This window comes from Amblyomma mixtum, chromosome 1 (genome assembly GCF_055824585.1).
Source record: "Amblyomma mixtum isolate Tamu chromosome 1, ASM5582458v1, whole genome shotgun sequence".
In the NCBI taxonomy this organism is placed as follows: Eukaryota; Metazoa; Arthropoda; class Arachnida; order Ixodida; family Ixodidae; genus Amblyomma; species Amblyomma mixtum.
The window spans coordinates 314,674,968-314,696,388 of record NC_143012.1 but is presented as its reverse complement, the minus strand read 5'-3'; the positions used below and the strand labels follow the sequence as shown (position 1 = coordinate 314,696,388).

Sequence of the window (21,421 nt, the reverse complement as noted above, 5' to 3'; positions counted from 1 at the left end):
TCGGAGCGGGGGCGAAAAGGCGGGAAACGGATCTTTGAGAGTTGTGTCTTTCTTTCTCCAAGGGCAAACCGCTCGCCGTGCAGAGGGAAGAAAACTCATGCGCCCCAAACGCCATTCAATGCTGCGTGTTTCGCCCGAACCGGGTACGGCGGGCGAGCAGCAGCAAGCGGCGCGCACGTTCTGCGCCGCGTCGTCTGCTCTGCGCGAAACTACTCCACTGCGCATGCGCGCCAGAGTTTGGCGCATGCGCTTTCTCCTCCCGTCCGGCCTCGCGCCGTTTTTCGGAGCGGCCAAGCAAGTGGCGTCTCAAACCGCCTGCGAGCGGTGCTTCACCGAACACGTCGATCGCCACTTCTCTTCTCAAGCATGTAGCGGCGCGACACCGTCGTAGACTGCGCGGACTTTTTGAGTTTCGTTCAGTTTTCTTTGGATCCGTTCTCGGTGGAAGAAACAAATTTATCCTCCTGCTTTCTCCTCCACGGACTGTCCGAAGCCCCCCTCTCTCTCACCGTGTGCTATAAGATTGTGCTTGGCCGTCAACTTCGAGAAAGCGTTGCTTATACTGCTCCAGTTTCTCACTTACATGGTGCCACTTCCTGAAAATTGTGTGCTGCTTTTTTCTCCCAAACACCAAAGCATGACAAGAAAGACTTGACGACTGTTGGCCCGCACCGAATGTCAACGGCGGCGACCACTGCTTGCAATCATCTGGAGTGAGGATCCCTCGCCACCGGTTCTCCGTTTTCTGGTCGGCTAGCTGTGCGTGCATTGCCGTCTTCTAGTCCGCCGCGCCGCCGCCGCCGCATCACGCGGGCTCAGCCAAGCGTCACGCTTTCCCGCGATGCTCGAGCCTGCGACGGGCACGTCACTCGCGGAGGCGTCCCTTCACCGCTACGCACACCCTCTCGGCGCCGAGGAACGCACGGACGCACGCGTGATGATGTTTCGCCGCTGAGCCGCAGAGCGCCGACAAGACGACCACAACGACTTCGACGACGGCGACTTGCGGCCGCTGCGAGGAGTGAGTGACCAGTGCGCGGCGGAAGATCACTCGACGGTGGAACGACGCCTCGGCTAGTGAATTACAGCCGTGTTCATTTCACTTTTTTTTTTTCGAGGGGCCAACGGTGTTATATTCGCGGTCTCTTGCCGTTGTTTGGGTGGAATGCGCTGTTGGCCGCGCGACACGTGAGACGGGTGCGTCGTCTTCGCTGCCAGCCGTGAGCAGCGCGACTGGGTGAGCTTGGTTCCGAGGGGAAGACAGCCTTCCAGGCCCGGGAAAGAAGAGATGGGCTGCACAGGGACGAAACAGAGCAGCGAATGCGACGCCGTGGAGAAAGTGGAGGCCATGGGCAACGCCGAAAGGGGTGAGTGTGTCAATAATCTTTCTTTGACACCACTGTAATAACGGATTGTTACCGACCGGTGGTGAAGCCACCGTCACCGTAAGCACGCGTGCGAAGAAGTTAACTCACAGTGGAGTGAATAACTATATATTGAGAGGGGACACATGTGGCATATGCGGTTATCGTTCATGTATTTCATCGAGTAATTCATTATTTATTTCTTTTTACTTCGTAATTACATGATAAGATAAGTGACCATGGGCTGGTTGACGCTGAAATTAATTGGAGCAAAATGGCGGTTTGAGCTAGTTGGTACATCTTCAAAATTTCACCAGCGCTGGGACTAGGAACAAGAACAGTTCCTTAGTAGCGCTTGTCCTTGTCTTCCTTCTCTGTTCTTGTTCCTAGGCGCAGCGCTGGTGAAATTTTGAAATAAATTGACATCCATAGTTCACGCAACCTTCGGCTCATACAGCGCGTATTGTAACAACAAGTGTTTCGTCCTTGAGCACATCTTGAAGTGGTATGTTTCAGTTGTTAGTTAACTACAGTGCCCCAAGGACAGTACGTGAAAGAAGTGCAAACCGGATAAGATAAAGAACCGTGAAAGCAGGTAACAACCGATAGCAATGTGCCGGCAATCAAGGTAAAGCAGAGGAAAACAAAAGTGGACGAGAGTAAACAAGATAAGACAACTCCGGCAGCATTCGCGGCACCGATAGGTAGCGTTCTGAAGGCCAATACAAAACGCTCAGATGGCGTAAGAAGTGACGGAACATTCCTGCAAGAATGTTTACTCGCACGCGTTGCTACGGGGGAGTAGCGCAAACCATTTATATACTCACGACCAATACGTTTCTTAAAACTTTTTTTTGTTTGTTGTTTTTTCTTTTTCCGTTGTCATAGTTAGTGTAGCGGACGTAGTTACATTCCGGTGTCGCCAAATTCCTCGCCACATAAAGCCTTAAAATGCGTAACTTGTTTGGTGTTTCATTGGCACATTTTGAAATAAATACAGCAGCTAAGCTGAAGAGGTGTCATATAACCATTCCGCACTGAACTGACATGAGAGTAACTAACGCCAAAGATTTAAACTATCCTTGGCAGCTTCAAGTCAGCAAGTCGTTACAGGTATAATGAATCCATTTGCCATTTCCTATAGTTTCTGTCGCTACGACTTAGAGCACAATCTTATCGGTTCTTTTCGGCGAAGGCATCTACGAAGGACAACAGTTCACCACAATGCATAGGCTCCTCTTAATGCGGATAATCTATTACTGCTAAACAATTTTTTTCCTGTATGTTCTTCGGGCAACTAAGGAATACATCACACCATGATAGCGCAGAACCGCATAGCATTTTTCAAGCTGAACTGAAACGCTACTGAAGTTTACTCCTCAAGACGTTTCAGGACTTTAGAGAAACCTTGCACACGTTGTCACATGCTCACTCAGTCGGCCATTAACTTTGAAACCTAGAGATATACGCTATAGACGAAAAAATTCAGCCGAGGTGAAAGAATGTATTGTTCTTTCACCACGTGTGGCTTAGCCGGAAAATCCTTTGTCATGTGTGTGTGTGTGTGTGTGTGTGTGTGTGTGTGTGTGTGTGTGTGTGTGTGTGTGTGTGTGTGTGTGTGTGTGTGTGTGTGTGTGTGTGTGTGTGTGTGTGTGTGTGTGTGTGTGTGTGTGTGTGTGTATATATATATATATATATATATATATATATATATATGAGCCACATTTCCTGTGTGGTGCCTACACGCTTAGCTCCATAAACCATTAACTAAAGGCTAAGTACGATGCAGCACTAACACAGCTGCATTTGGCAGTTCGGGCTCAACAGAAAATATTCGCGTGCAGTGCCTTGTTTCTGAACTGACCAGTTTCTGCCGTTATCCACCAGAGCCGAGCCTGCACCCTGGCTTGGACAAACATTGCATCCGAAGCATTCTTTCGACAGTCTGCATCAAACGAGCCTCGCGAGTCGGGCGTCCAGTGCCAGCCGCTAAAACATACCACTCGCACTGATCTCCGCAGTCCGCGCACTCGCACCAGATGACAGCTGCTGCGGAGGAGAGAAGTGCACATTAGCAGCACACGGTAACCCCAGCGGCTGCGACACTGCAAAGCACTCTGTTTTAAGCGTCAGAAACGTGGTGGCCGTCGTATGCATACTAATGGCGTAACCTTGTCGAGCCGAAGAATTGAGCAAGTTTGTCCCAAGATGGTACACGTCACTGACGCTCCCTCGCGAACGGTTATTAGGCATCGTAAATCTTTTGTCTCCTTTTTTCTTTCGTAGATTGTTGGTGGCCGTGATACAAGCAGGCGACAAAACTGCGAATCCAGTGAAACAAATCCGTACACGAAACGACTCTAGTCTTCCTGTCTGCATCGAGTGTTAGCACCTTGTGCGTTGTCTTCCCTCACGCCGTTCCCAGAGATGACGTATGCGTTGGCATTCGATACAACATAGCTACTCGCGTCAGCGTTCAAACGAAACCCCTTCCAACTCGCACATTCGTGGACGGCTTCATAGCCGACCACTGTCCGATCGCGTGTTGGCTTCTCCGCGCGAGCGGCCAGTTTTTACAAGTGGGTCAACGCGCGGCGGCGGTGGGGGCGAGACTTAACCGGTCGGAACCCCACACCGCGAAAGCGCGCGCGACGGCGTTCGGCGCTGGATTCCTCGACTTCTTCTCCGCAGCTGGCTGTTCGGCCATTACCGCACCTTCGGCCAGCCGCCGCTCGTGAGCGATGATGTCCTCAGCGCGCGCAGCCGATAGCATCTGGCAATTATTGCGCCCGTGCCGCTCGGCACGCGAAGCCTTCTCAAGCGCGCCTTCATTAAGACCGTCCGATTGCGCCACACGCCCCGCCTCTCTCTTTCCAGCCGGCCCGCTTTTAATCATTCCCACATCCCGCTAATCCGGCGCTTATACGGGCTCCCGCTGACGGTGACCGAAGAACTGCGAGCGCGCCTCTATCGCCTTCGATAGAGACGTATCGACTTTTATTTCCCCCGGCGACTTTTTTTATTGCGTGCGTTATCTTCCACCGGAGCACGCAGGACGAATACGTAGACGAAACTTGCACGCCCTGTGCAAACATACCTAAGAGGAACTGTGGACCTGAAGCTTATCGCGATCTCCTCTGCGTGCGACCTACTGCCAGGACGGAAGCCCGACGACGTCCCAAAAGGGAGCTTTGCTTCCAAGTCTGAAACGTCTATTATGGTCACTGTAATAGGCTCAGCCTTGCAAGAGCGCGTTCGTAAAGAAATAAGCCGGGGGACACACTCCGCAGCGTGCAGTTTTCGGGGTGGAACTAGCTCAAACGGGAACTTAAATTTAGGCAAAATGACGTCAGTCTCAGATTCAGTTGCGGGATGTCTATGGTTTTGTACCGTCGATCGCTGGGGGTGCATAATGTAAGCCAGTTCCTGTTCCCTGAATGCCGATATAGATTTGCAGTTCGTACCGGCAGATTCGCCAGGTGGCCATGTGCCAGCTATAGGTTGCATGTGGCCACCGTTACGCGGCTACTTTCCGAGCGAAGGTTATGAGTGTGACCTACACCTCCCCCTCTGAACATTCTTTCAGACGCATGTCGCTATGGTAGAAATTGAGAGCCGGCCCGCCTCAGCACTAAACCGAGTCATCCTTATTACTGCTCCTCGAGCAGAGGTTATACCCTTGCCCCAGGAGTCCAGACCCTGTCCGGTGATAACGTATCCCTATTTCATCCTTGCTCTCCAGAAAGTTATATTCCATTGTGGAGAGAATAGTGTCAGTTAGATTCCCACTTTGTTACTGCAACATCGCCGCCTACTACACTGCTTCCATATTATACCGCCACTCGAGAAAACTGAAATAGTTCCGGGAACATTCCAGGCCCCAATGTTGCAAAGTCTACCTCTTCCTGTTGTGCGGGCTTTCGGTTGCAGCACTCATCTCGCCTAGTGCGTTCCCATGGGCTTCGGTGCTCCGTTTTACAAAAAATAAAAAATGAGAGCTGAAACAAATAACAAACGTGCACAATGCTAGTGAGGCAATTGCAGCTCTGGAATACATTTCCAGCGCTTGCTAAAAGGGCTTAGAACAATACAAATAAACCTCACGAGAGCAACGTCCGGTTGTAAGGCGTTTATCTTCGGCCGTGTTTGCTCTCGCGATATCGGGGCTTGGCGGAAACTGCACGCAGATTGTGTAAAGCAGCGAAGCAAAAAATCGTCACGGAGAAACTGAGCGCATGCGCCGATTTTTTTGTTGCGAGCTTCAGGACGCCTATTACATTATTTGGTGTTAAAAAACAGTTGCGCGAAGGAACGAACTGAAAGGAAAAACAGTGTAAGACTGAGCAGGATCGATTCACGATGCAGCAGGGAACAGACTATAGTAGTCGCCCCTAATAAGCATTATTCTAGAGCGAGTGCCCTAAAAGCTTCCACGAACGGCACGGCACGTCAGGCACGTCAGGCACCGTTGTCAGTCTTATTTTACTTATGGTTAATTGTAAAAAAAAAAAAAAAATGAAGAAAAGAGTTGAACAGTCGCGTTCTCGATGCGTTCTTTATTCCAAACACACAGTATATATTTTTGATGGAACATCTTCAACACCTTCCCCATTTTAATATGTTGAGGAGGCCCAACTTCCCACAACGTGTAACCTTCCACAAACTACTGCTTCCCTCTTCTTGCTTATTTGGTCGCAGGCCTTCGCACTTTTGATACCGACACGTACGACAAACTGAGCTCGAACGAAACCGGGAGAGTACGAAGCACCCCTCCATTCCAGCCCTAGGCTTTCGCAAATCTGCAATCAGCAAAAAAGCGTAATGAGTGTACGACGCGGCGTCGTCCACGCTTGGCCGTAACTCGGCCCATAATCGCGAATCGTATTTCACTCCGATTTGCCGAAGCACCTCCCAGGCCCGCACTGACACAACGTAACCGTAAAATTGCGAGCAACTTGCTGCCGGAAATCCTCCTTATTATCGCCGAGAACACAGGGGGTAGGGAGCAATCGTGTGTAAGTATAATCACGTCCGCAGCCTTGTAGCACATGTTTACTCTAAGCGCCTGTATAGTATGCCCCAGGTTAATCTCCTCGGCACACTTCGGCCAAACTTGCCACTCTGTTCGCAAAGTACGCGTGTCGGGTCTTATATATCTTTGCACCTGCCCGGACTGCTGCCCATTAAGGATGCATCTGCAGAGTATAGGTAGTATTGGCATACAAGCGAACGGCGCGCAAATGCACTGTTGTGAGCACACAAGAAAGAACGCTCTCCCGACCGCACCCGTGCCTGTTCTTCCGGCTGGCTCTGCTTCGCGAAAAGCGCCGATTGAGTTAGCGGGTAACAGCGCGCTCTAATACAGCAAAAAGGATGTACCGCGGCTTTGCGCGTGCATGGGAAGAAAACGAAACAAAACGAACGAAGGAAGGAAAGGCAAGAATAGATTGGAGGCATCGGCGAAGCAGGCAAGTAAAGCAAATGCAAGCCGGCCCGACCGGACAGCGGCCGAGGCGGGCTCATCTATCATCATTTGCGAGCCATGACCGCACCAAATCGGCCATGCGCCGTAATCACTGACCACGAAAATCGGCCGGCGCGTCGCCACGGCTTTGCGAGGTAGAGAACGAGTGGGGGGGGGGGTATCCTCTCGCGCGATCTGCCGACCCCGGCGATGCGGGCTGCCTACGCGAGTGCCTATGTATATGCAAGCGAGTGCGATCGTCTCCACCGCTGGCCGTAAATCGGAATCGGTAGTAAATCTATGCAACGGCATTCCGATAGCACGCGGCCTTGGTTGCCCTGGCCCGCGCCTAATGTTGGCCGAATATTTCTGAACGGTTCCGAGTCTTTTAGCCGTCATTGCGGCACGGTGTCACACCAGGACATCGTTTTTTTCTGTTGTTTTTTTCAGTGAAGACCCTTCCCCAGCGGTGTCCTTGTCAAAACAGGGAGGCGCGACTCGACCTTCGCAGCTATTTAATCGTCGGGCGTTCCCGGCCGAGCATACCGTCGCTCGCTGCAGTCGCTGAATGGTGTTTACCTCTGAAATCCATATATCAGTCCTGAAATTTAATTCACTTAGGAGATCGGGCGACGCGTATTCATTGATGGTCTGAACGGTCTGCACCATTTTGTATTGGTTTCCTTTTTCTTTTTTTGAGTGCTGAGTAAAATCGCTCTCAATGATATTATATCTATTCCTCATTCCATTTTCTTATTTATTATATCAGTGTCGTATTACATTACACGTCACATCAATTTGTTTACGGACTCTGGTAATATGATTAATTTATTTGAAATTTCAACTTTCAGTTTGAAATCACCACAAATGAATGAATGCTGCATGTGTCGCTATCTATAGGCATCAAGTGTTTTGCACAGATGGTGTTCCTAAAAAATCAGCGTCAAGTATCGAATATGATCGAGCCATGTACACGCGACATTAAGGCAGCAACGCAGTAACTGTTTGAACGAGTAATCCCTCAGTGAACTGTTGCACGTATTCTACGTAGGCGACCTCGTCGTGTTGGACATTGTTGTATTCCTTCGCAGTCGTGCACGCGGCACCGCTATACAATGTACTACGTTGCCGGCATTTTATGGGCAACCGCGAGGGTTGTCCCAGCACTTTGAGTTCATTATCGCATCAGATTGTTTGGCGGTGGTGGTAGCAATTTAATATTACAAAAGAATAAATTGCCCTAAAGGATGCGAAGAGCCTACAGGACTAAGCTTCACGGGGAGCTGTGTCCACTAGCCATGTTTGGCTAACTGGTTGAGCAGAGCGGCCTCCGATGAGGAGAGTGATGGGTTGGGTATCGGGTGTACTGCCATGGGTTGGGGGCATTCCAACAGGCAGTGAATAAGGGTAGACTTGGCAGCCCAAGATGTTGAGCAGAGTAGGAGGGTCAAGGCAGGGTGGTAGCGACGAAGGAGTGAGATGTCCCCTTCGTCAGGTGCAATTGAAACAGCAAGTAGAACTATTTAAAAAAATTGAAAACAGCGAACCGACAACGAAAATTGGTTCGTGGCTGCAGGGACAAGGCTGCACTCAATGCGGTGGTGAGGTCGCAGGGATTGTTAGAAAAACAATCGTAGCAGAGTTGAGTGGTTGAAATAACTACTGGAAAGGACGATTCCATTCAGAAAATGTAAAACAAACTAACGAAAGCCTCAAAATTTGTTGCTCGCGTGCAGGGCGGGCAATAACGTGGGAGTAATGTTTGTGACGCCACAGGATGGGAAGAAAAACCTTCACTAGAAATTTCATTAAAATACGTTAATCTCTAAAGTTGCTCTTTAAGCGGTGACGCGTCGGTATGATATTACCGCTACTAAAAATGAATTCAGTCGCTTGAAAGCGTAAGGCCCATTTCTTGTCCGGACGTCGGTCCCGCTAGTACTGCTAAATAGTACCAAATGCGCACACTGTACATGTGCGGAGCTCACGTGACAGAGCGGGTGGCACGTGCTTACGCACACATGTGGCCTATAAGCGAGCTGTCACCGAAGCAGAGTTGGTAGTTAGAAACAAACCTCGGACAGATGCAACCCGATTTTTTTTTTTCGGATGCGGAACCAATTCTTTTCAGTATTTGCCGAAATTTTTGATTTAGCGAAATAATTGTCAGTTCTCTCAGACTTTTCGTATCGAGTTTAAGTACAACCCAGAACCCCTGCAAGGTCTTTTACACAGCACACTCGTTCACAGTTCACTTGCTTTTGTATGGCACCCGTGTCGAGTATAAGTAGCGCCGAGAAGATGGCGCCCGGCAAGGACAGGGTCCAAAAGCAAGCGCCAACGCCGGACACGCGTTATCCGAGCGGCGCAAAGGGAAGCGATGAAAAGCAAACAAGCGGCGGCGGAGCTCTTTCCACCGCGACCCCACCGTGTCTCGCTCCGGAAGCGCTTTTTACCGTCTCGAGATAAACGCGCATTCCGCATGTATGATGCGCGGTCGAAGGCTACCTTGGGCGCAGCTGATGATGCGCGTTCCGGACGCACCGCTGCCTGTGCATATAAGCGCTTTTGAGGTAATTTGGCGAGCAATTTACGACGCCTACACGGCGCCTATCTCGCGCCGATCGTGTCGACACGGCAACACCGCCAAGTATGCCTGCTACTCCGAGTGTTTACTTTAATCCTGTGCAACGTCGCGGGCGTTTATGAGCGCGCGGGCCCAACTACAAACGAGATCACCTCGCGTTTCGTTCCTCTCTTCTTTTTCTTCCTGGTGCGTCGGCGTGGCTGGCTCGCGTGGTGATAAATTATTCTTTTCGATAGGCAAGAAAAAAGAGGTGGAAGAAGAAGCGGTCTTGTTAAAGGTAATTTCGGCCGTCATCGGTCGTAGCCTCCTTTGAAGATATAAATCGTGCTTGGGAGTCCATCCGCGAACTCGCCCACGTTCTTTAGATCGCTGTCCGCTACTATGTTACGCTAGTCATCGGGGTATTCCGATGCGATAACATTCGGCACATGCCTTGCAGTTTCCTCGCAATCGTTGAGCACGACGTGGTAGTTATCCCTATTTAGATAACTTGGTAATAGCTACTCTCGGCATACTATTTGTTCTTCGAAGATTAGTCTCCTTTCTGTATGCATGCGAGCGTGTGTGTCGGCCTGTTTGTGTTTGTGAGGGAGAGGCGGATTTGCTGCTCATGAGAGTGTGTGTGTGTTTTTTTTTAAGATGTTGATTGCCTCAGGGCATAAAACGGTATGTAATGATAGATGATGTTCTTAGTTTGCGCGCTCATAACATTCAAGTGCTATGGGAAACCAAACTGGGAACTGAGACTACGAATTGGCTCAGCATTTTTTTTTTATTGACACGAAAGCATTGTATGGCTATGTCACGTCAACAAAAAGTGTCCGCAAAACGTGTCCTTAAATTTTTATCCGCACCATTACGTCGTTCTCTGAAGATGAATGCGTGAAATTGTGATTTCGACAGATAGTGTGTGAAAAAATGTTACCGTGGGAAAAGTTTGGCTGATGAGGTATAATTGGGTAATTAATTAAAGGCGAAAAGAACGCAAAAAAAAAATACGCTTAGACGTCAAAATACCCATGGACGGCGATATAGTACATGGACGTCAGAGCAGCCACGGACCTCGATGTAGCATGTGGACGTTTTGTTTTCGCATTGGCCCAATACGGGTCTCCGCAGTGATCTCAAAGTTTGTTTGTTTTTATTTTATTTTTCTTGATTGCTTGGATCTTAACCAAGCATGTTCAGCGCAACTTTGCTCATTTCGTATTTGTCGTTTCGTAAATGGTCGTCCTCTGTATGCAGGGAGGCAGTTCTCCTGTCGCGGTGGTTATGCTTGGCCACGTCGTGTGACGCGCCGACCGCAGGTGCGCGGCTCTCCTTGGAAGCGCAGCCTCGATCTCGCTCTTCCACCTGGTTGTCAACGCTGGGGCGAGATTTCGATTCCTAGAATCCGCGCTCCTTAAATTTCACTCGCAAACTTTCGGCAGCTGCGGTGCGAAGCAGTCTTTCCCGCGAACTGCGGCTTCAGACACGGAGCATATGTAGAGTTTCTGTTTACTTTTGTTTCTTTCATTTGTCTTTTTTTTTTCTTCTCTTGCGCTTAAACGTATTTTATGGCTTATGGGGGTTTTAACGTCCCAAAGCGACTAAGGCTATGAGCGACGCCTTAGCAAAGGGCTCCTGAAATTTCGACCACCTGTGGTTCCTTAACGTGCACTGGCATCGCACAGTACACGGGCCTCTAGATTTTCGCCTCCATCGAAATTCGACCGCCGCGGTCGGGATCGAACCCGCGTCTTTCAGGTCAACAGCCGAGCGCCGAAGTGCATACACAAAAACTGAAACGTTACGTATTTTATGCGTTCATGAACCCATCTCTAATATTCGCTTCAATATGTGAGCCCATCTCTCTAAAAATAGTCATCCCCAGTGTCGCCACTGGGACCTTATGACCGTTCTCGAAGGGGAAATCTGTTGGCCCGATTTTCATGTCAGTAGTATCTACCGGAAGCCGCTGCGGACACTTCGGCGCACAAGCCTCAGAGGCGGATTATCTTCATATACATTCCCGACACTACTTCCCTGATGTTCTACATCTGCTCTCTGCGCTCCTTAACAATTCCTGGGGCATTTTGAACATTGAGTTGATAGACACATCACATTCTTTACAGCCCTCTCTCCGCTACAACAAACCGCCTATTCAAAATACCGAGTGGAACCATTTTAAAATAGCTAAAACAACAAACCGAAGTCGAAACCGAGTGTGTAGCCAGGGACAACGCTTCCCGTGCAGCAGCGATGACGTCAGAAACACATCTAGAAAAACACGTACGCGCGTTCATTGGCTGAATTAGCGACTAAAAATGATAAGTGCGTTGATAAAGTACCCGGGTCGACCTAATACAGGGCTCGAAATTTTATTAGTGTGCGGAAAGGTGGTATTAACGTGCGGGCAATGTTTGTGGCGTCGAAAATGCAGTGTTGCCCGTAGAAAATATCTGAACTGAGACCACTCAAACAACAAGTTTTAATATTCAGTTTAGCCGGAATGAAATGTCGCATGGCTACCAGACTTGGTGGAAGTAAATAGTATACGTTACCTCACAAGCAAATAATTCGAAAAACCCCCGAAGCTGTGCTAAAACGACCAAAAACTGGCCTTTACAATGGTGCTGCTTTTGCAGCACAGCAAAAAGTTTACCATCAAGGGTACCCACCCGTTCCGCCCAGTGAAAAGGGTATGGTGCTTTGAACATAACTCTGCAGTTTCCTATTTTTGTACAAGTTTTTTATAAATGTTGCCAGCACTGGGAGAACTGTTCACTTAGACCAATACCTACTGCACGTAGATAAAAGTGAGGAACCGAAATGAAATGTGATCATGGCCGTATGAATTAAGTTTACCTCTACACAGTGTTGTTCTCAGATTGAATTTATGTTCCCCACAAATTACAGGTGGTTAAATTATTTTCTAAGTTGATATGGTACTTCAGGACCCTGCGCGTCTTCGGAATTAATGTGCGCTGCAACCACATAATGGCTGTATCTGATTTCATCGGTCTGTTCGCAGGTACTAGTGAGGCTATAGCGCGGTTTTGAACATACACTTTCTTTGCAATAATAAAAACATATCAATGTTCGCCAGGCGCTAATGAAAACTAACAGGTACCCCTTTCAAAGAAGCCCTATTATTTCTTTAGGTATCCTCAGGTGCTGATGTTTCACCACATAGCGTCGCTTCTCTCAGGCCTGGGCCAATTTCTGTACCAGTTTAAGCTTAGTTTCTCTGCCAGCTTGTATTATAGTACTTGGTTCTGTCATTATAAAGCGACGTCCTCTTCATTTCCACTACACCTCGCATTCTGCTCACGTTAATAAAAGTCGCCTGTACAAACATTACTGCATAACTCCATCGACCCGTTAAGTGGTGACTTTCATGGTACCTTATTGACGCGCATGCTCAGCTAAAGTCTGAACTCTCGCTTCCAGTATTACACACGCATGATTGAATTTAACGCAGCATAGGCACGCCTATCGCCCGGTTTTCAAACATACACCAACTGCTCTCACAGGCCAAAAGAGGAGCGCACGCTCGAACTAGTCGTGTAGAAGTTCGGGGAGTGTATAGTGTGACTCCCTGGGACCGACACGCTTTCTGCGAGGCGCGCGAGCCGCCAAGTCAGGCATGCATGCAGCGTCGGGCACGTGGGGACGTTCGCGCGTGCCCAGACGGGCGCGAAAACAATGACAGAAGCGTGTACAAGCGCGCGAAGGCAGAGCGTGCTCTAAAGAGAGAGGAAAACAGGCGTGAACACCAACAAAAGCAGGGGGGGGGGGGGGGGGGGGGGTGCAGTATGGAGTTGTGCCCCCTCCACCTCTCCCCCAACTACACCTGGTAAAAGATAGAACAAAAATATAGACAAAACAACGTCGTTCGGTGCTTGTCGCCGGAGGTGGCAGGAGCGGCTGCGCGGTCGGGAGCTCTCAAACTGTCAAAGCGGGCCCCGACGCCTTTCGTCCGGTTCGCGCCGCTGTGTGGACGTGGAATGCGCGGCGCGTCCGGATGTGCTGTTGGGCCGTCATCGGTCGACGTCGTCGCAGTCGGCGTCGGTGGCGGGACCAAGCACGCACGCCCGCACCCATTGCGGCGGCGTGGTCTGTCCCCTCAAGTAGAGGAGCCCGTAAAACGGTGGGCGCTAAACGGATCTCGGGCCCTCGGGGCGGCACCGATAAGGACGCGTAGCGACGCGACGCGCGGCACGCTAATAAAACGTCCAAACGGAGCGGAATACGCGGCTTCTTATTCTTTTTCGTCGTCTTCTCGCGGAGAGCACGGTGTCGACAAGCAGTCGGAGAATGGTTGGTGCCCGCAGTCGTTTCGGCGAAACTGTTTGTCGACGACGGCGTGTTTGCCGAGTGCGGGTTCCTGTCTCGGACCCCCCTCCTCAGTTGAAAGAGGAGGAGGAGGTGGGATAGGAGTGTGGGTGGTGTGTGTGCGGGAGAGACGCTTTCTAGCTCATTTTATCCCCCATACAATCGTGTGCGCCAAAGATCGATAGTATGCAACAAAGCGAATACGTGGAAGAAATCAGGGTCGAAACGGAGCGAATTCAGCAATACGCTGTTAGAACGATCTGGCTATACCGGTCGAATGAAGGAACGCAAGCGGAAGAAGATACGGAGAAGACTAAAATGGAAAGAAGGCCGAAATAGGCTTGGAGGCGGAACATCGAGGAGTCTTCTGCGCAGAATAAATCGACCGAGTAAAACTCCTCCTGTATGCATTCGGAGCCTGCCATTATGGACGACGCATCCGCCGTATTGCTTATTATCCGGCTACTTGTTGTTGGAGCAGCGAACGACGCTACGTCGTCGGCTATGCTACGTTTTAGTCGCTGTGATTTTATGCAGTCACGAAGCTGAATGCAGAGATGAGCGCATTGGGAGTTCCAGGTCCTGCCTTCAAAGAGGAATCTTCAATGCGAACCTCTCCTGAAATCAATGCGCCTGCAAGATATGCACTTTTCCTCGGGACAAGAAGAAAAAGTCGCATTTTCTGTGTTTAGAGGGCTTCAAGCGTTTTCTTTATTTTCCGTTGTTGAAGGCTGAGACATGAGTACGTTTGGTCCTTTTCAGTTCTTTCTTCCAGGCGAAAAAAAAAAAGAAAGGTTCTATTGGGTGGCTTTTATATCTGCCAAGACCGCTTCGCCTACAACTGCGCTTTATCCAGAGAGAGGTCAGAAGAGGGGCAATAATGAGTGTAATCTTCTGTATAGCTGACCTGTAAGTTTGCCGCTAAAAGTAAAATGGTAGGAAGAAGAAATTCTTTGGTTTGGTTTGGTTCACGGGGTGAAGGCCTCCGGAAATTTCGACCACCTGGGGTTCTTTAACGTGCACTGACATCGCACAGTACACGGGCCTCTAGCATTGCGCCTCCACCGAAATGCGGCCGCCGCGGCTAGAATTGAACCCGCGTATTTTGAGTCAGCAGCCGAGTACCATAACCACTGAGCCACCGCGGCGACGTAGCAAAAAAATTGAGGAGGGCGGGAGAGGGGAGTGAGGGAGAGGAGGGGAAGAGGTTGTTACTAAAAGCTTTATTGAAATTGCGGATCACATGATTGTCTGCGCGGTCTCCCATCAGTTCTGCTGAAATTATCCAACTAGACGAGGTTTACCAGAGAGAAATTGGCTCGCGAGATTGCCAGCGACATCTCTCTTCCGGTGCTCTTAATAGCCGCATGCTTTTACGAAGGACGCAGACCGCGGCGGAATGTGCAGCTGGATCGCGTATAGTACAAACATGCTCGCATTTGCATTTTGCTGTCTCTGAGATGCTAATGCCATCATATGTTGCCGATGCTTTAACGAGCACGAGTTTGTTGCTCGGGGTTTTCGGCAATAGTCCATTGAAAGGTCTGCGTCACATATCTGCAAGGCTCAGTGCTGGGTTGTGTAGTGAGTGGGCGTGCACTTGCGGCGTCCTTCTAGCCCCGAATCACTCACTGATGTTTAGAACCTTCGTTCTTATCACACCAGTGGAGCGTCAGTGCGATAAGTCAATTAGGCACCAAGGTCTGACTATCACGGGAGCGCATACAGCCTCGTTCACTGCGACCTGCAACGCGTATTGTGGAGTGGCACCTCAGTTTTCGATGCAGCACTGCTCTGGATATGCCGATGACGGATGCGCCGTGCAGAAAACAGATAAAGGGAGCTACTACATGGTGCTACAGCCTGTCCAATCCAAGTGTCGCTTCGGTGATAAGTTGCACCGCTTATACTATGCACTCACTATACAAGTTCATCGCCGCCGCGCCGCCGGTCATTCTCGGTACTGCCGTTACAGGCGACTTCCAGCGATTCGGGCTGAACGCGACGAGCGCTTATAAGTAGGCGCACTGTCCGGCCCTGTGACTCTTCCTCCAAACCGGAGCTCGTCGATGCTAGTCATGCGCGAAACCAGTTTAGCGACGCGTGAAGCCGCCCGACGCTGTTGTGACGCTGGCTGGTTCCCGTTCTGCTGTCTCGGGCCTGACTAGGCGCCTGTACGAACCGGTCACCTTGGTCGAGAACCCGTTCACGCCGTTCTCGGTACCGGAGGCCTAGAACACAGCGCGAATTGTAATCAGCGGTGCACGAGGGCATGTGAGCGGAGAGGCGGTGTATCATTGCGATGTTTGTTGCACCACCAGTAGCTAAAAATGTGCGCATCGTTTATAGACACACCTCAAGTTTTCAGCGACGCTTGCACTGAACACGACCCACAAGAAGTGTCGTTTAACAAATGAAGTGTAGAGTACATTGAAACTTATCCACTGAGCTAACTGACGCAGTTATTTGTGTACCTGCTAACTGTGTATGGCGATTATGCAAGAGCATTTCTTCGCTACGCAGTAGCGCTACTTATATCTACAAGCACGTATGATGAGATTTGTAGTGGCACTGACTGCACTTGATACACCACAATCGCAGTCTTCTAAATGCGTAAGGGCTCTGCAGACGCTTTGGATTGAATGACCTGGCGCTAATATGTATGTTCTGTGTAGGCTTCGACAATGTTTATCAGTATCTTAAAAATGCAAAGAATGTTGTTTACACGCACATTCCATTTACCTTACTTAGCTGCAACACGCTGAGGTGCGTGTAAAATAAATTAAGCGCCCAGTATGATACAGAGAAATATGCACTGAATGGGCACACAGACCGAACAAGGCACATACGGCACACAAGTCTGTCTCCCATATTTATAAATGCTTGGATGGGACCGCAGCGGTGGCCTAGTGGTTTGAGCATCCGCCTCGAATGCGGGAGGAGCGGGGTTCGATGCCCAGCGCCGCCGGGTACCCACCGGTGATACAATGGGTAAAAGCTTTCCGCTGGTCTGGTGGTTGGATTCTTTGAAGTGAATTGCTTGGAGAATGGGTCATGGACCCCCACCTTAAGAAGAAGACAAATCTTGTGTCATGGCGCTGTTTGGCTTCAGATGCCCTTGCGCCATTTTTTTTATTTTTTTTTTTATTCGGTTACCCTAAAGGCCCGTGTGGGCATTACATATGGGGGGTACAATAAAAGTTTAGAATACGGAGAAAATACACAAACAGGCGAGTGCACACAAAATTCGAACATGAAGCAAATACGTCATTGCAGCTAGATATATGTAGCTCATACAACATTCACAGCCCCAGGAAGCACTTCAGACTGTCGACAAATGTGACGTGGTCAGTGATGGACGCCACGTTTTCCGGGAGCTGATTCCAGTTGCGAATGGCAGCAAGAAGCGGTGACTGAAAAAACAGATTTGTGCGGGCGCAAATGGGTTGTACTTTGTGTTGGTGACCCAGTCGCGGAAATACCTGGTTAGCTGGTACTACGTGTAGCGCAGAAAAGGGTGAATGACTATGGTAAAGTCATCATCATCATCACTTTGCGTGCTCCGCAAGCGAAAACCACAATTTTATCACACCAGACCTGTCTGAAACTGAATATTACTGCCTCTTAAACTGATCTTAAAGTCTCGAGTCGGTATGATATGCACGCCGACACAATTTTTGTGTGCTAAATCTGCATTTATGAAATACTGTGTCTTCAGCACACGAGCGAGAAAAGTGTCGTCACGAAGCACGGTCTTAAGCTTTGAGAGTGCTTTCGCTACCATTGTGCTGCTCTAAATCCACTTACCTTCGTCAAGCGCAGACTCGACTTGGCACCTAAAGTGGGTTAAGGCTCCAAAGGCACTATTCTCAGCATGTGGTATCGCGCTGAAAAGCAAAAGTAGGTAGTATTTGGCCGATGAAATGTTTCCTGCAAAAAAGACTGGAAACGAGGCATTCGACGGAGAAAACTATTGTCCACTTAAGTGAGGAAGAAAGCGCTTTATTTATCAATTTTCGAAACAGTTCTGGGGATTAGAAACTACTAACTGCATATTTTATAGGCGGTCTGCGGAGGGGCAGAAACGATGACAAAGTAGCGTCCGGATTATTGATTTTTTTTTCCCCACATCAAGTTTCCACATAAAGGGACACTGAGAATCAACTGACATTGCCCTGCATCGATAGATTACATTGTTTTAATGAAAAAGATGTTACTTTCATTGAAAACAGAGCCCTCGTCAGCTACAAAAGGTCAAAAAAGTAAACACAGATGTCGCCACCACTGGCCATTTTCGCATGCAAATACGGTGCAACAAGGCTATTTTTTTCGCACAAATCCCTGAGGCTAGTCTGCACTGCCATTCTCTTTCAAACGGTGAAGGCGGAGTAATTTCCGCGGCACATCGTCACGAGTTAAAATCGAGTGGCGGGAAAAGTTTGAAGTCTCATTTTCTCAAAAATAAATCCGTCTTTTGCTGTGGGACGAATATGAACGTAGCCAGAAATAGCCATTGAATCGACTTTCCCTGGGAAAGCATATTGGATGACGATGTGCACAGTGACCTTTTAAATATCTCAGCACAGTTTATTACCCGCCAACAACATTCCATTTCCGCAGCTTGGCAGCTGTCAGTCAACACAGGTGCACTGAAGTAAAATTTTAAAAATCACCGTTTTTATCATAATTACAGCGTTCTTTTGCTAGGCACGAAGTCACGGGATCTAATTCCGGTCATAGCGACCACCTTGAGATGGAGGCAAACTAGCAAATACACCCGTGTACTGCAAGATGTTAGTGCACGTTAAAGAAATCCATCTGATCAAAATTATAATCAGAAGCCCTCCACTACGGCGCACAATTTTATCTGCCTCCTTTCACTGACTTCCTTACCCTTCCCTCAAGGCCCTGTTCCGGTGTCCACCAAGAGTGAGGCAGTTACCCAGCCTTTCATGTTCTCACAAGACCTTTCCACTTTCAGATTTTCGATTTTTCTTCACCGCGGGCGCCGTTGCGCCGGGGTACAGGTCGCGCAGCAACCTGGCGCTCTCCCCCAATTGAGCGAATGGCGCCGCGAACGAGGGGGAGGCACCAGGCTCACCCCGAGAGCGCGTTGTTGTTGCCCCGTGCGGTTGCGTCGAAGAAGCGGTCGCGCAGTCTCTCCCCCCAACGATCCTCTTGAGCTCGCCGCCGCAGACCCAACGAGCATTCCGCAGTCAAGGCCGCATCGCTGATTCTCCTCCCTACTCCTGCTCTTGCAACGGCGACGAGCTGAGAGAGCGGCCCAGCAGCTCGATTCCACCGGCGGATCTCGCGCTTGCCATGGTCGCTTAGTTTCTTTCTTTCTTTCTTTCTTTCTTTCTTTCTTTCTTTCTTTCTTTCTTTCTTTCTTTCTTTCTTTCTTTCTTTCTTTCTTTCTTTCTTTCTTTCTTTCTTTCTTTCTTTCTTTCTTTCTTTCTTTCTCTTTTTATTTCCTTCTTTCTTTCCTTTCAGGCCACTGGGTTCGCGCGCGGCCGGTCCCTGAATGGTAATTGGAGAGAGACGGAGAGGGAGGTATTCATTGACGTAAGGCGAATACCGGCTTCCTTGCGAGTGATAGAAAGCTACACGGTGCCTTCCGAGCCAACAGCGGCGCTGAGGCGAGTCTCCACTGATTAAGGAAGTGACTGGGATCTGCTTCACCAGAGAACCGCAAACCAGCCCGGGAAACTAGATGGATTCCTGCACTACCGTCATGGCACATTTCGAAAGCACATGCATTAACGAAGAGCTGTGCCCCGGGTTATTCTCTGTGTGGACTTAGCTTCTGTCTTTCCATTATAGGAATTTAGCGCTTATATCCCCTCATGGCAATAATTATCAGTTGTACGGATGCTGCTCCGCTGCAGTATGTGGTGACGTTGGTGCGTGCAGACGCCTGCGGTATCCCTCGCCCCCGGCGCCCGTATAATCGGCGTTCTGATTTACTGAGACAGGGCCCGCTATGAAGCACGCTCCTAGCAGATCTGCAGACCTTGCGAGTGCTTCTAGAAGGACAGAGACTAGAAGAGTTTGAAGCCTCTATTCGGGTGATTAGGCACGTGGCAATCGAGGACTTGTACCGGCCTATTACGGTCACGATCATGGCTTCCGACGGGCTACGATTGCGTTATTTCGCTTTGAATCTCCCTGTTACCTTGTTTTCAGCGGGGCCGAACGCCATACGGTTCCGATAGTTGCCACTGGGCCCCCTAGACTCCTGCGTAGCCTTCCGGGACACATCTTCACAAGCATCCCTCTTTCCTTTATTCACTCATTCTCTCCCTTCCTCGTTAACTCTCATTCTCTCCTTCCACACTCCCATGCACCCTCACTCACTGTCATTCCCCTTCCCTCCATTCCCCCCGCCCTCACTCCCTCACTCACTCACAGCACCACCAGACTGCGTGAGGAATGACTCAATGGCAGTGAAGTCTGTGCAAAGCTTAGCGGATGGCATCATAACGGTTTGCGGGACGGAGTCTGTCGCTTTACTTTTAGACGCCGTACACCTCGCCCTCTGTTACGTTGCTTCCAGCCCAGCACCCACCTCCTTCCTTGAACCTGCATATCCTCAACTCCAGACCGGTGTGTGCCCGGCCATCGCTGCCACGCAGTGCGGCGCCCTGCTTGTCGGCACTCAGGAGAGAGACGGGCGCACGCGGTGCTGAGGCCGGCGGGTGGCATTAACGAGAGGCCCGGGCCTCCTTTCGGGACGCGAGTGAAGGGGCAGACTCCCGACCCACTTAGGCCGGTCCGACCACGCGCGCCGCAACCGCCCATAGCCCGGCATCCATGGTTTGCTCCTCCGCCACCACTCTCGAAGTACGCGGCCAAGTGTCCTCTCCGCTCTCTGGGCAAACACGTCGCCGAAGAAAGAGCCCTGATCGAAGGAGCGGTGCTTGTTTTCTTCGGAGAGGGAAAAAAAATGTTCATTGATTTACTCGTTCGGAACTCTGCCCCCAGTGGGGGGACTTTGTTTCGTCCGAGCGGAGGCCGCAGCCGTGGCCCCGAAGGGGAATGAAAGTTAAAGAGTAGCTGAGCGTATCTCAACCCCACGCCTTACACAGGCAGCGAAATTGAAGAGGCAGGACGTTGCCAACTAGAGGCTTGCTTTTTTTTTCTTTTCGGAGACGGCGGAAAGACAATATTAATATGCACGACGCGTACACTCAGTCTCGTTAAAACTGCATGTTTTGCAAGCCTATTGCGATGTCGGCTAAACAGGGAGCAGAATCAGCAACGTTATTTTGACATATGCAAGGGCGGATTTATGGGCATCATCTGGAGGGTACGCTATGAGAGGGGTTGTTGTTGCGACTGTAGGAAGGATGAAAGGGAAAGCACACGGGCCTGCCCACTGGCTCGGGCTGAGCCACACTCGCTGCCACGTGCAGAAAGAAGAGAGTTGAAAGATATGAGAGGAAAGATTGAAAAAAAAAAAAGACGCGCGTCGCAACCACCGCGTCCGCCGAAGCGACGACGCCGGCTGTAACAGATACCCCCAGCCTATGAGAGGGGTTGTGGTCGGAAGTGCGGATCTATTCGCGCAATGCGTTTCGTCAAAAAAAGAAAAAAAATTTAAAGGACGCGGGATCTCTCTTTTCTTTTCAGATAAAAAATCAAATGTCTCATTCTTCCACTGCGTCCTGTGTTTCGCGCTGCTTTAAG

At 49.9% G+C, this 21,421-nt stretch overlaps 1 protein-coding gene across 2 annotated transcripts in view; it reads left to right on the top strand.

Moving 5' to 3' along the window:
• Nucleotides 1-318: 318 nt before the first annotated feature.
• Nucleotides 319-21,421, top strand: part of rdgC (retinal degeneration C) — a 192,239-nt gene continuing 171,136 nt past the window's right edge. For both annotated transcript variants that reach the window (XM_089567014.1, XM_089567013.1), the window contains exon 1: nucleotides 319-1,367. In XM_089567014.1, coding sequence (XP_089423140.1) covers nucleotides 1,289-1,367 — 79 coding nt within the window. In that variant the 5' untranslated portion in view covers nucleotides 319-1,288. The remainder of the gene's footprint in view (nucleotides 1,368-21,421) is intronic.